The sequence below is a fragment of the Battus philenor genome, unplaced genomic scaffold (assembly GCF_028537555.1).
Source record: "Battus philenor isolate CCGP_79_NKW_IND1 unplaced genomic scaffold, ilBatPhil1.0.hap1 SCAF_30, whole genome shotgun sequence".
NCBI classification, from domain to species: Eukaryota; Metazoa; Arthropoda; class Insecta; order Lepidoptera; family Papilionidae; genus Battus; species Battus philenor.
This window is the reverse complement of record NW_027181694.1, coordinates 6191702-6207139: the sequence shown is the minus strand read 5'-3', so window position 1 is coordinate 6207139 and position 15438 is coordinate 6191702. Positions and strand designations below refer to the sequence as shown.

General features: G+C 37.5%; 2 protein-coding genes across 2 annotated transcripts; both read right to left on the bottom strand.

Moving 5' to 3' along the window:
• Nucleotides 1–221: 221 nt before the first annotated feature.
• LOC137927350 (uncharacterized) lies at nt 222–5517 on the bottom strand. The gene is made up of 4 exons (XM_068771144.1): nt 5439–5517; nt 3848–4075; nt 1319–1596; nt 222–478 (listed from the first exon to the last, which is right to left on the bottom strand). The coding sequence occupies exons 1-4, from the start codon at nt 5467–5469 to the stop codon at nt 242–244; spliced, it is 774 nt and encodes a 257-aa protein (XP_068627245.1). The 5' UTR covers nt 5470–5517; the 3' UTR covers nt 222–241.
• Nucleotides 5518–11549: 6032 nt separating this feature from the next.
• LOC137927287 (uncharacterized) lies at nt 11550–14559 on the bottom strand. Its single transcript, XM_068771070.1, has 3 exons — nt 14453–14559; nt 13047–13250; nt 11550–12396 (listed from the first exon to the last, which is right to left on the bottom strand). The coding sequence occupies exons 1-3, from the start codon at nt 14481–14483 to the stop codon at nt 11750–11752; spliced, it is 882 nt and encodes a 293-aa protein (XP_068627171.1). The 5' UTR covers nt 14484–14559; the 3' UTR covers nt 11550–11749.
• Between the last annotated feature and the right edge of the window lie 879 nt (nt 14560–15438).

The window sequence follows — 15438 nt, the reverse complement described above, 5'->3', positions numbered from 1 at the left end:
TGGAGATATATGAAGGTGGCTTATGTCTAACAATGGACATATAGACACATGCCAAGATTCCAATAAAAGATGGACAGCTCTTTGTAAATAAATTGGGAGTGGTCAATTAAAAAGCAAGATGCAGTTGCATAAAATGCTCGCATTATATTTCATACGTTCACAAGTGTCAATAAATCTAGCTTAATGTATAGTTAATGATAAATATATACATAAACATAAATGTCAGAAGGTAGTTTCACATCTAGCTGCATGGTTGGAAGCACGGTGGACAGGGTGGTAGACATGGCGGCAGTGGTACAGGCTCCTCAGGAGCAGGTGGTCGGGGCCGATAGAGTGAAACAACCGCATTGCCAAGGGTCCTGAAGCCGCAGGGTGGGTTCGGTTGGAAGCAGACGACAGGCAGCCCTGGTACACAGATCCTCGGTGGTGTTACCACCAGCAAGTCAGGTGACGGCGGCTGAACCGCTGGTGGCTGAACCTGTAAGAAGTTCATCATACTAAAATTATCATGATGATGTCTAATAGTCCTTAATCAAGATTATTCATAAGACTAAAGATGAAGTAAAGATATCAACGTAGTTCGGAGAATGGCACGACTGAAGTGACATTATGGTCACATTACTTACGCTGCCAACAGCAGTTGGCCAAAAGGTTCACGATCAGTGATCACCAGACGGTAAATGCTGTTGGTGCATCATACTAGGTAGACCGATGATGTGGATTTTTGACGGAAGCTTATACCTTGCAGTTGGAGTTTCTTGGTCGTCATAATAATTTCTAGGAGTTACAAAACATCATCAGCGGCGCATCAAACAGAAGAATCTCACACCAGAGCGCTCTATATTCATGTCGGGAGAAAGAGACAGCGCTCCACAATACATCTCGCCTTGTCATTGGCTGAATGTTTTAAATGGTTTAATTTTTTTTTTATACGTACCTCTTGTTTGGGTCAGGGACTTTATTTACAAATAATTTTTTCATGGTTTTATCTTTATTCTACACTCACTTTCATTCTTCTCAATTTCTTTTATTCTTTCCTTTTATCCTTCAAAATATCTTGCAATTTTTTTGTTCTTTCATACCTCCTCGCTTTTATCGCCTTCCTTTCCTCATCTTTTTTACTCTTAGGTGGCTAGGTACAATTTTATTTCTAATCTTTATTTTATTCTTACATTTCTATCATTATCTTTGGATATTACAGACTTTTGTAAAAACGGTTTAATTATTATATTCATAGTGTTAAGAGTTGGTATTAATATGGGCAAAGAAAACCAGTAGGTGGAAGGTATACTCGGGTTACTGGTGTGACGTATCGTACCTTAATAGGCTTGGGCTTGGGCGGGCAGACCGGCGGCGGCGCGACGAGAATGGGCGGCGGTGTAGGCGGGCGCAGTGGTGGCGGGCGCACTTGCATCGGCGCGGGCTTGGGCGGGCGGACGACTGGAGGGCGCACGCGGAGCGGCGCCGGTGGAGGGGGCCTCACGGCTGCCGGACGCACCCAAATAGCTGAAGAGGGGGCGCGCACTGCCCCCACACGCACTGCAACCGGACGCGGCGCTGCAAACCGCACGCGACCCGGACGCACCACCACTGATCCTAAACACCAATTGTTACTGTAATTACTGGTTGACACCAGGTCATGGCGGAAAGAACAACTGGCTGCGAGTGCTTTAAGGTTCTGGAAATAGTGACATATGTATAACAGCTGAAAGCTTTTTGCTCACAAAGAGCTATACTTTCACCCCTTTAAAGCCTTTATACCTATAGCCAAACAATCTGAATTTTTGTTTTTCATGTTCAATTCTTCGTCATGTTTGTACTAACTTATTGTCGTTATCAGCTAAACACGCTAATCATCCCAGGCGCCTTCTCAGTCTACCTCGTACTACACAGTGTGGAGGTGGAGGTGGAGGCGGTCTTGGTCCTGCTCTTCAGGAGGCACGAGGGGTTCTCTGAGTACCTTCACCGGTTCAAGCTCAAGGAGGACCCCTCGTGCTTCTGTAAACCGGGCGTGGACCAGACCGTGGTCAACCTTGTTGCCCATTGTCCAACGTTCGAAGGACTTCGGTACGATTTCGAAAGCAGGTTGAGTAAAAAATAAGTAACGACACCATTGCTTAATTAATAGAAGAAAAAGCCGACAGGCCAGTATTACTTGATTATTGCAAAAAAATAGCAAAAGGTGTAATAAATTTAAACAAAACTAATACAGGTAGTAGTTAAAAACAATAAGAAATAATTATAAAGTAGATGAAACAAAAACTATGTAATCTGTGATGAAATGTAATATAACCAAATTATCAAATGTAAAATAAAAGATAAGATAAAAGTAAAAATAATGTGATAATCAAAAGCTGTGATAGTAAGGAACGAGGTGAAGGAAGTGAGGTGATGAATGAACAGTACAAAGTAAGGAAGAGAAAGATAGAAATTGTAGAATATAATTAGAAAAAAAGATAGATCATGTGAAGTATGAGAGAAGAGCATGAAAATAAAAAAGAAAAGAAAGTGAATCATTAAAAGATAAAAACGTCCCTGTCCCATAAAAAGCGGAGGCATTTTAAAAAAAACACGCTCATCTCCTATTATATAATATGTACATGTTTAAATCATTTAGATTTTGTAGCCTTGGGCCTTAGGATAGCTTGAATATATAAATATACTATCTTTAATGGAATCAGACGTTATTTTACGGAAGTTCATTCTAAGTAAGAAGAGCACCAATATTTAGCTACTTCCGCAAATGCAGTGGTAGTCGTGCAACAAAGTGCACTGCCCGCCAGCCCGCTGATAAATGCGCATGCGGCAAACAATGCGAATTACACAACTGCCACCGTTAAATCACAGTAGTGAAATATTGATTTTCTTACTTAAATCTACTATCTGACGGGACAGCGCGTACGAGTACATCGTACCTCATAAAAAAGAAAGCTCAACGGCACCAGAGAATAATGTAAATAATGTTCAACTAAAATGAAGACGAGACAATGCGTTCTGCTCACATTTAGAGTAGACATTGCAGAAGTAGAACGTGGTGAAGTAATATAAAAAGGAGACTTAGTCCTTGGAAATTTCTAGGTCACTAACAGTTCCTTAGGAAACCTACTACCTACATATAGCTGCAAAAGCCTTTCCGGGACAGGTTGTGTCTCACGTGGAAGGTGCTTAAGGCTTGTATTATGATACACCGGTGTATCATAATACAAGCCTTGTACAGAAGATCTCGATGTTCTTTCAAAATAGGAATAACTATCTCTTTCTTCTCTTGAAAGAGCTTGATATCGTGTGCAAAATTTTTCTCTTAATTCAAAAAAATATAGTAACAACAGACTTCATCGGTCATGAAGACAAGATATTTAATAGAATCAGGCGTTACCTTGCGGAAGTCCATCCTAAGTAAGAAGAGCACCAATATTTAGCCACTTCCGCACATGCAGAGGTAGTCGTGCAACAAAGTGCACCGCCCGCCAGCTCGCTGATAAATGCGTATTCGGCAAACAATGCGAATTACACAACTGCCACCGTTAAATCACTCAACACATGTTTCACCCCTCGACGGAGCATCTTCAGGAGTTATGTTACACCGATTAATGCCAAACACAGAGCCTCTGAGTGACTCTGTGTTAGGCACTAATTGGTGTAACATAACTCCTGTTGTAGCTGCAGCCTGCATAACGGATTGTTTGCCGCATACACATTTATCAGCAAGCTGACGGGCGGTGCACTTTGTTGCATGACTATCACTGCATGTGCGGAAGTGGATAAATATTGCTCCTTTTCTTACTCAATGAAGACAAGAGTTAAAACAATTTCTCTATAATCTAGTAGTCCGTAGTATAGCACTCACCTGGTGGTCCCTGTCCGTACAGGTACTTGACGGGTTCCTCGCAAGGGTTGCAGGGTCCGACGTCCACGACGTCGCACGGGGGGCAGGGGTCGCACGGGTCCGGGCACGGCGGAGGGCAGGGGTCGCAGGGTTCGTACGGGGTCGGCTCGCACGGCGGGTACTCCGCGCAGGGGAACTGCGGCTCAGGTTCCGGAAGGGGCTGACACCACGCCGTACTCACGAAGAGAACTGCTCAAGAGAAACAACACTTTATACATTAACACAAATAGAAATTTTGCAGTTATATAGCAATACTCCATGTTATATATACGCAATTTCCCTTCCATTTTTCAAGTAATTTATGTTCCAAGATATTTTATGAAATCGGGTGAATTGATGATCAGGTTTCTGAGGTTTAAAGCCTCTGGACACAATAAACCGTCAATCGTAGCGTAACATGTTCACCTAGAAGATGATTAAACGTCATTTTAGATATCTCTGGGGAAGTTTATGTCCAACAGTGAACCACTTATAGATGGAATGATGATTATGTCAGGTCTATCTTCGTGTTGAGGAATGTCTTCTTGCAGATCATTTTAGTGACTACCGTCACATCTCATCACACAGTCTTATGTATGACTCTCGAAGGTAAATTTCTATAATATCAGGTATTTCTTCGTGTTGAGGAATGTCTTCTTGCAGATCATTTTGGTGACTACTTTGTGCATTAATTATATAGGATTGTCACTGCTCACAAAGAAGTTCCCAGAGTATGGACAGTAGCGTCCTCTAGTACCATAAAACCACACTGTGATCGCCAACCCGCTTGCCAAGCGTGGCGATTTTTCAGCTTACCGCGTGCTCCGCAGCATCGAGGGGAACGCGGTCTTGGTCCAGCTCTTCACGGGGCACGGGGGGTTCTCTGAGTACCTTCATAGGTTTAAGCTCAAGGAGGACCCCTCGTGCTTCTGTGAACCGGGCGTGGACCAGACCGTGATCCACCTTGTGGCCCGGTGTCCCGCATTCGGAGGACTCCGGTTCGGCTTCGAGTGCCGGTCTGGCGTTGAAATCAGGGAGGAGTCAATAGCCTCCCTGATAAGCGGAATAGATAAAAACTCATTCATAGCCCTCTGCAAAACAATTGCAAAATGTGCCATTGAAAGGAACAAAACGCAAGCACAATAAATAAATAGAAAATAGATAAAAAAAGGATAAAATAGAACCAAAGTGATACATAAAACTGTGATAGAGAATAATTATAGGATAAGTAATAATAATGTAAAATGAAAAATGTAATAACAAAAGAGGAAAGAATGAAAGATTGAACAGAGCAAAAGAGAAAGATAGAAGAACTGTAGCATGAAAGATAGATAATAGACCGATAGAGACAATAAAGTACGAAAGAAGAGAAAGAAAATAAAAAACTATGTGAAAAAATAAATTGCAAATAAAGTCCCTGTCCCACCATAAATAGGGGTACGAGAGGCCCCCAAAAGCAGGGGTCATAAAAAAAAGCGTGGCGAATATGGTATATCACCCCTTCAGATATCTTTGAGCTGAAAAGACGACGAAGAATACTAAACAAAAGACAAGAAAACAAGACCATACATACCCGATAACCATATGGTGCAGCCACGCGCCATCTTGCAGTCGTCTAATATCCTGGACAACCTTTTCTCTATTTATACATGGAATGTTTGTTTCAATGAACATACTAATATATACTCTAATTACACGTATTACAGTACAAATTACAATGGTAGATCTATTTTAATAACATTTAATCAATTACGCCACACGTGCCATGGTTTTGGATGTACGGATATAATATTTGGATCGCGGTGCAGCCAAGCGTGAGGCACTCATTGGTCTCACCCCCCAATTGGTGACCATGAATGCCTGCTATGCCATGGACTTTGCTTTCAGGATAATCCAGAAGATATGGGTAATATAGCGATCATCATAATTTCAGCCGTAAGTCCACTGCTGGGCATAGATTTCTCTTTAAGGTTCTGGAGTAAAGAATTTGGATCAGCAAACAAATCGTTAAACGTCCAACCACATGTTGAATACATACATGCAACATTAGAACTTTTAACAGAACTCTTATTGATCGACAACTTATTATTTATTTATTTATTAATGCTATTTTATTTTTGATTCTACTTTGCTTCGCAAGGTGTTATAGTTGTGTAGAACAAGGAACGGGAAAGGAAGGAACTCCATAACAACACATATTTTAATAAAGTTTAACATAGATATATACATATACACTTTATCAGATATAGCCTGAATGACATGTGTAAAGTTAAACAGAATTTAGTTTTAATAATAACATTGTTTATATATTAATACACAAAGTTTAAGAATCGAATCTCTTAAATGTCAGCGACACACATTCATCGCACTGGCGTATTATTTATATATATATATATATATATATATATATATATATATATATATATATGTATATATATATGTGTGTACATATATATGTATATATATGTAAATATATATGTATGTATATTTCTACTAATCTATCTTCATACAATACTATTCATTATTTTTTTTATTTTATTTCTATTATATATGCGTGCTATATAACATATAACTAAAATAGATGGTATTTGTTACACTTATATATTTAATGGAATCAGGCGTTATTTTGCAGAAGTCGATCCTAAGTAAGAAAAGGACCAATATATAGCCACTTCCGCACATGCAGTGGTAGTCGTGCAACAAAGTGCACCGCCCGCCAGCCCGCTGATAAATGCGTATGCGGTAAACAATGCGAATTTCATAACTACCACCGCTAAATCACTCAACACGTGTTTCACCCCTCCACGGGGCATCTTCAGGAGTTATGTTACACCGATTAGTGCCAAACACTGATTCCATTAAAAATTATAATTCTGTTAATAATTTAGATGATAATATGGATTACAACTGTATCATAAATATGGGAAGCTTTCTGAAATAAAAACAATTTATTTATTTAATATGAACACGTAAAGTAAAACGACGGATCTGTATGGAAAGCAAAGGCTTTTATCAGAAAATAAGGTGAAACGATTTAATAAACATTTTTTTTATCTATCTATCTTTCCTCTTCTTTCGTTCTACGATTTTCTGTCATTCTTTTTCATACTTATTTCCATTCATTCATCGCCTCGTTCCTCAAATATCTTTAAGACTCTCTGCTCAGCGGAGAGATAATCATATAATTGCTGATTGATAGATTCTTCTTAAACAACAACGCTACTAAACCATCTGATAATATATAAAAATTATAACATTTAGTTTATTATTAACAATTAATATTGTATTAAAACTGGCTTTATGTTTATTAATAAACTAACATGTTTGTAATAAAACTATTTACTGTATAAATTGATTTATTTTGATGAACAGATAAAAACAGTGGAAAAATAGCGAAGAAATATTTTTAACTGTGTCAAAATATTTTTTTATTTAATGACAGTAAAGCAGGTGTTCTACAAGGAGGAAATACGACGTAGTTGTCAAGGGAAGTCTCCTGATGCAGTGAAGACCGGTGATCATTGCAACCTTTTGCATCTATCAGCATACTTGATGAAGAAGTTGATTGCACAGATAAATAATTAAAATACTTAGAGATATTTGAATGTAATTATTGTGATTAAATACGGAAAAAAACTATTTTCCACGATTTAATATTATGTTCTTACCTATATAGATTGGTTATAGGTTAAAAGGTTTTAAAAGGCTGAAAGTATAGCTCATTTTTCAGCAAAATGTTTGAAAGCCTTAACTCCAATTTTCAATAATTATTACCTCCTGTATAAATCACTACCAGGTATATATATATATTATATATATATACATATGTATATATATATATATATATTAGTAGAACCGGAAAGTAACGACGATTTCTTAAGTTAAATTCACACGGCTACATTTTAACAAGTTTATATTTCTAATCAACAATATGTTCACCTTCGTTATCAACAACCTTTTGACGTCTAGTATACAAATCAATGCCGGAGCGGTAACAAATCAATCGGTTTTTCTGTAAAATATGTCGACAGAAACGACATTACTTTCCGATCCCCCTAATATATTTTATGCTATTTTAAATTCTTATTTAATATGCTTATTTATAACAAATTATCACAATTTTAAATTTTTATTTTATTTACGTAACATTTTTCCAGTTCTTTTAATTCTAGTTTTATTTTTCTTTACTCTACTTCCTATTTATTTGATGGCTTATCCGACATGCGCAAACAATGCGAATTACACAACTACCACCGTTAATTCACTCAACCCGTGTTTCACCCCTCCACGGGGCATCCTCAGGAGATGTCACACCGACCAGTGCCAAACACATGACTCGGTGGTAGTTGTGTTTCGCATTGTTTGCCGCACATGCATTTATCAGCGGGCTGGAGGGCGGTGCACTTCATTGCATGACTACTGCTGCATAGCGGAAGTACCTTTCTTAGTTAGGATGGACTTCCACATGGTAACGCCTGAATCTATTAGTTATGTATCTATATCTTACAAGCAGGCTTTTTAGGATAGAAAACCGTCACAACAATCTCAGATAGGCTTTTTAAGGTCATATTTACAATGTCCTTAACAGTAAATAAAGAAATTCCCGAGCTGAAAAAGGATTTTTTTTGCATTTTTTACGTACAGGACTTTTTATGTGAAGTTCATAAATTAAAAAAAAAGAAAAATATTTTGAAGATATTATATTGTTATACTGTACACATTTGCCAATAAAAGAGTAAATAGATATAAGTCGATATCCAGATGTCATGTGCTGATCTGGCTGGTGCAGTCTTCAAATGAGGAGTATCTTGAGAAAGCGACACTAAACTATACTGGTGTGGAGCGAGGCTATATTTCAACAATAGCGCATAAAAATATATCACGTTGTGATGAGCGATTGCCCAATATAATCATCCTATTTGAAAAAATACATTTAAAAAACTTTTAAGTTAAACGGTTTTTTGATACCCATATTGTGGTGATTGTGGAAAAATATGTACCTAGTCCGCCATATTGGAACGGCGTCCATCTTGAATTTTAATTTTTGACATAATCATCGTGTTTTACTAGTGTAGCCCTTTCATTTGATACCCATATTGAAGGAGTTAAGGAAAAATACATAATCCGCCATTTTGTATCGGCGGCCATCTTAGATTTATAATGTTATTGATTTTATTATATTGTATTGTCATCTAAATTAAATGTGTGTACCAAATTTCAGATCAATCTGACTACGGAAAGGCGCTTATATTTCAATTTCTAATTTTGATCCAAATAAATTCTGTACGGGTCGAACTAAATAAAACCGTTTACATTTGTGATAAAATTAAATGTGTTAACTATTTAGATATAATACCCTTGTGTTTTTGGTACTTGTAATAAAACTAAAGATCTCTACAAATGATATACAAGCTTTATTAGTCGAGACATATAAATAAATGCAGAGAAATAGCAATCGAAAAGTGATAGAGAGGAGACGCGAGTGACGTACGTCCAACGCTGGGACGTTTAGCCGACTGGGGATGGGTGCGTGGGCAAGTCGGAGCGCAGGGTCGTACTCGACACAGGGCCGGATTCAGCGGTCCCAACAAACAGTAAATTATTTATTTATTTTTCCAAATCAATTTCATCTCCTTCAAAATAATCTTCGTTCGATAAAACAAACTTTAACCAACACTTTTTTCAGTCTTCGAAACATTCAGAATAGTATTTTTATGATAAAGCCTTCAAAATCTACGATTCAGTTTTTACCTTCTCAATTTTATCAAAATGGCGTCCCAGGATTGGCCCTTTGAGTTTGCTGAATATCCAAAAGTCGGAGCCAAATATGGCAAACTAGTAACTCTGAGATAATTAAACTTATCGACAAACAGACGCTTGGCAAATGTTATATGTAGTTCAACTAACATAGGAAAAAAATCATCTGCCTTTCTAATACCCCCGGGTATTAGAAAGGCAGATGATGTTTTAAATGACAATACACATACACAATACATCTATCCCCTGATTTACACGGTACTAGTTTTACACGTTTTCACTATTACACGGTTTTACAAATAAGTTGTTTTTTGTTTTTATCGCACTCTACTAAATGCTACTGTGATTGAACACGTGTGCTGTGTACACATTTCACGGGGAATCCCGAGCTTATGTGTTGACTTGCTGCACACGCACACTATTTCTGTATTTCTTCGCATAAAATTAGTTTTATCTGCGGAAAATTGTATTTGAGTGAAAGTTTCACAGTTTCCGAAAGATTTAATTTTCCATATTCTTACATTACAAGTGAATGCATAATTTAAATTATTAGAAATGAAAAAACAGTGTGTTCGTAATATTTTATATTAAATATTTTAACTTGTCAATGCATTTTATTTTTATTTCTGTGTACACTTAAAAATATTGAAAAAAAATCACAACTGTTAAATAGCAAAATTACGCATTTTCTGCAAGATTTTCGATTTACACGGTTTTGACTTGAAAATTTATAATTTTAGGTTTACACGTTTTCCTCAGGAACGTATCTGCCGTGAAAATCGGGGATAGGTGTATTTATACATACGAATAACAGTGTATTAAAAATGGTAATTCTAAATAATACATATTAATAGACATATTTTAAAATTTTAAGTTAATATAAAATTTAATTTAAAAATTAACAACAAACTTAGGAAAAAGAGATCTTTAAAACCCTTTCTTTATTCCATTGGTAACTTTATATTAATAATAATAAATAAGTAAACAAATATTTAACTCACAAACTTATATCTTCCCCCGCGTTTAGGGGCATTTCGCTCCCCTGTCTTGTGAAAGGGCAGACATTTCTTTTTGTTTAAAAAAAATTTTTCACATCTTATTTTATTTCCGCACTCTACATCCATTCATCTTAAGTTGTTTCATTCTCTTTCTCACTTTCCACATTTCGTATCTCTTACCCTTTCCTTCCATTTCTCTTTTTCGAATGCTTTCTTCCGTTACCTACAGATTTAAATCTTTATACAGGTTGATTGGTTATAGCTATAAAAGCGTTATATGTTAAAAGAATATATATATATATATATATATAACTTATTTATCAGCAAAAAGTATTTAATGCCTTTACTTATAAATTGATTGATGACTCTGAAATATGTTTCATTATTTATTAAAATTCGGCAGACCAATAACTTCTAGCATCGACGCACTATTTGCATCGACAGATATATAAAAATAAATGTATGTCTGTATGTCCTTTATAGAATCGTAAACTATGCATTTGATTATATGATAATCTTTAGCAAAGTAGTTCTGCATGAACCAACGAAGGTTTCTAAATCAGTATGATCAATTTCCGACAGATGGCGGCATTGTCATTCCAATGTATTTCATATGTTGCCGTGACAGTTCATGCTTCATTTGAATTGAAACGAACAGCGAAAGAATGATGACATTTCGAGTTGTGGGTGATGTAATAATTTATGTGAATTGTTAAATAAATGTCTAGTCCACATAATTAAGACAAAAATTAAAAAAAATACTATTTTTTTATTAAATTCCACGCGGAAAAAGTAGCAATGCACAGATAGTAAATAATAATCTGTTTTAAAATGTAATACAATTTTGAAAACGCTTTTGTTTACTATTTTTGAAACCATCGATTATTGTACCAACCAATCTGTGTAAGGTAAGAAATAAAATATCACACTAATAGTATACATATATGTTTATTGAAGTAATACATATATAAAAATATATATTTACATTAATACTAATATTTATTGACACATACACTGATGAAATCTCATACGAACATTGTTGAATGGCCGACTATCCTTTGGTTTTATTGCGTTTCTGTATAACTGTGCAAAAGTCTAGATTGAAAATAAACCTTTGAATTGAAAGATGTTAAGAGCTTTGGTTTACACAGTATGGGCAGGGAGATGGACATGGGGGTATGCAGGGGGTAGAACAGGGTTCAGGGCATGGTTCAGGTCGACCCTGGAATAAAGCTGAAGTAGGTATGTTTATAGACGGCAGCTGGATGACGGGAGGAGTGGGTAAACGCACCATAATGGGAGGAGGAGTTATAGGTGCTGGTGGTGGTGGAGTTATGGTGATCGGTGGTGGTTGAATTGGCGGTTGTTGCGGTGGTTTTACAACTATTGTATCAGGTTGTATCGGATCAGGTTGTGGAGGACACACGCAGATGGGCGGTGGAGTTATGGGCGGCAGCGGCGGTGGTCGAACCACAATTTTGGGCGGCGTTATCGGCGCAGGCTGCGGCGGCTGAACCACTATAGCCGGTGGTGTGATTGGATTCAATGGTTTCGGTGTAACCAGTATTGGTGGTGGTTGGATCAGAACAGACGGCTGGTGCTGGACGTAGAACGTTCCTCCTGGAACTTGGATCACTCGGAAACCAGATGACTGAAGCCTGTCGCCTATTTGTGACTTCACCATCCTGACTCCAACTGGCCCGTTGCCTCCCGCAGCTGAAACCAAAGTCATTATTACATATGAAAAGTAAAAAAGAAAAAAAGAAAACATATGAACTTATTAAGCTTAAATTACCCATAATAAATAAATAACAAAGGAAATGTAATAAAATATCCTAGATAATAAGTAACATTTGCCGCATGCGCATTTACCAGCGGGCTGGCGGGCGGTGCACTTTGTTGCACGACTACCACCGCATGTGCGGAAGTGGCTAAATATTAGTCCTTTTCTTACATATCCTTCTAGACACGTGCCTCTTCTATATATTTCCAATAAGACCGGTAAAAAACAGCCTGGAAAGCTGGCTGTCCACCGTGGTCTCCACTCTAGAACTCTAAGAGCTCAACTATCATCTGTTTAGCGCGAAGGCATACATACAACTAAAAATTATTGCAAATATTAAGCAAATAATGGAATATTTGCGTGACGCCAATGCCCTTGACTGAGCTTCTATCGGTTAAAAATAAGAAGATGACAATCTCTTCTGATATACTTCTTTTAAAGTACACAAATAATTACTATTGAATTAAAAATGTTTGTAAAAAGTGATCATTGAAAATTGAGTTCTTTGCTAATTCATCACAGATGTAAGCGTATTTTGAACCTTCATGACTTTATTTTAGATCGATTTAACTCCGGTTTCTATTAAATTTGAAAGTTCTCTCAAATAACTACACAAGTGATCAAATATACAAGTTAAAAAATTACTTACTCGGTGGTGGTAAAGTGGGATCACACGGCTGCGGGGGGCATGGCAAGGAACAAGGGGTGACGTATGGCTCTGGGCATGGGGGTATTGGCTCCGGACATGGTTCCAAGCAAGGAGGAGGTTCTGGACATGGTGGCGGAGCCGGCATGAAGCAGCCGAAAATCGGAGACGCAGGTGCCGCGGCGGTGGACGCCAGAAGACCTGGAAATTGAAAAGCGTTATCTCACACTCGCATCGACTTGAATAGAGAACTCTTGGAGCATTTGCTATATGACGTGGACAAACTATCACGTTAGGGTCATCTGCAGCCACTAGATTCCCACGTGGTCTGTGATCTGCCAACTACCAATTCATCTTGTCCACCCGCTGGGCTATACCGATTGATTTCGTTGAACTACGGATCACCTCATTCTTGATTCTACCTCGAAGATAAATCCAGAGTCCTCCACATTACTCCTTAATGGACTGTGGCTTTGGCGATGAGACCACAGCTAAACCTAGCTACACAGCCTTAATTATATTGATTTGTCAATCTCTTCTTCTCGGCATTGCCATAAATTTCCAGAAGGTTCTGTTGAAAGCTTCTTGCATGTAACATCTTCTGACAACCTTAGCAAGTTCGTCTACCTTGGATTGATGTTCTACGCTGTTCTTGTTTATCCGTGATCATAACTCCAGAAACCTATCACAGTAGAAATCTCCAGAAGGAACAGAAAGCAACAGATAATGTTATTGAATATCAATATATATTGAAAAAAGAATTAAGAAGTAAAGTAAGAAATTAACATTGATAAACAAATTGTGAAGTTAGCTAAAAAATAGAATAGAAATATGGAAATAAATAAATCTAAATTGTCATGAAGTATTTCAGAGGAAAGACGATGGAAATGATGGGATATATGGAAGGAGATAATGATAGAAAAGGAGTAGAAGAAATTTGTGATGGACAAAAGAGGGAAGAACGTGTCATATTGATACGGGTAAAAGATGAGAGTAGAATTGGTTTTGTCAAAATGTCAGGAGATGAACGAAAGGTTATCAAAAACGAGGATCAAATAAAAATAAAAATAGGTAATTTGTTCTGGGAGCCAGGCGTATGGGAGCCAGGTGGGAGTATGGCCACATTCAACGAAAACCAGATGACCATGTGGTAAAAACTGCCTTAAGCCTCCCAGAATTCCCAAGAGGGAGAGGGCGTCCAAAAGCTACGTGGTGGTCTAATATCAGAAAGGAACTGGAAACCCTTCAACTTGATGCAGGGACAACCCAGGATAGAGTGGCCTGGCGCAAATTGATAAGGAGACCCGACCCCAAATAAAGGGAAAAGGGAAGGAAGAAGAAGAAGAAGAATTTGTTCTGGGAGCCTGTCAGGTGTCGTAAAAGGTTAAAATATTTAAACATACCAAGAAGAGCAAATGCTGTCAGCTGCCCCATTTCTGCGACCGTTTGCTAGAAGCTTCGTGTTTCTATCTATATATATACCCTAACATACTATGTTCACCAGCATCCACCGTCACCGTACGGTGTTTATTTGATTCGCTACCATTTGACCATTATTCATCAAGCCCTTATCAGGTTTTATGTTATATTTCATATTATATATACAATAATATGTTATTTGAAGAATTAAAATGTTTTTAATATTACTTCAAAAATGTTACTAAAAAGCCAATGTTAGATTGGAAGGTTTTATGACGGATGAAATTAAAGAAAGAGAACGAATGAGAAGGAAGAAAGAGGAAAGCTGTAAATAAGTAAATAAATTTAAAAAATATCGTATCCGAAAATGAAAAACTCCTGTCTCAACAATATAACAGAGGAAACAATAGGTAGAAGGAGAGGATCTTGAACACGGATGCTATTGAAAATATATATTGCTTCAAAAATTTTTTGTTCAACATACGATTAACTTTACTCTTTTTTTTAAATGGCCCCCGCTATGGGGGGCCTCCCGTACCCCTAACTTTTTGGGATTAGGGACTTTATTGTTCAATAATTTTGTTTTTTTTTTCAGTCTTTTCTTTATTTATCACTCTCTTAAACTAGCTTTTCTCTTATTGAAGTCAAATGGATTCTACTAATTGTTCAAAAGAAATGCCATAAAACTGGAAAAAACAGACGAAGGAGACACAGCGGGACTGTACCTTCTTTTCAGTCGATAGACCCTCACTGCAAGACATAGGTCTCCCCCTCCCTCTCCCCCCCCCTTCGTCACAGGACAGTTTCGTCCTCTGCGTACCATAATACCACACTGCGATCCAACGCGCCTGTCAAGTGTGGCGATTCCTTTTATCCCCCATAGACTTATTTGGGACGGGCCTTTGTCATGCAGATGACGACTACCGTCATTAAAAAGATCCCTTGTCTATCATAGAAGACAAGTTGAGGA

Bases quoted from the DNA above. Each gene is read 5' to 3' on its own strand.
- LOC137927350 (XM_068771144.1), bottom strand. From the start codon at position 5,469: ATGGCGCGTGGCTGCACCATATGGTTATCGG. The intron at 4,076-5,438 runs GTATGTATGGTC...TCTCTTGAGCAG, and splicing joins CTGCACCATATGGTTATCGG to TTCTCTTCGTGAGTACGGCG. The intron at 1,597-3,847 runs GTGAGTGCTATA...ATTGGTGTTTAG, and splicing joins GTACGGACAGGGACCACCAG to GATCAGTGGTGGTGCGTCCG.
- LOC137927287 (XM_068771070.1), bottom strand. From the start codon at position 14,483: ATGGGGCAGCTGACAGCATTTGCTCTTCTTG. The intron at 13,251-14,452 runs GTATGTTTAAAT...TTCAATTTCCAG, and splicing joins GACAGCATTTGCTCTTCTTG to GTCTTCTGGCGTCCACCGCC. The intron at 12,397-13,046 runs AATTTTTTAACT...AAGCTTAATAAG, and splicing joins TTTACCACCACCGAGTAAGT to TTCATATGTTTTCTTTTTTT.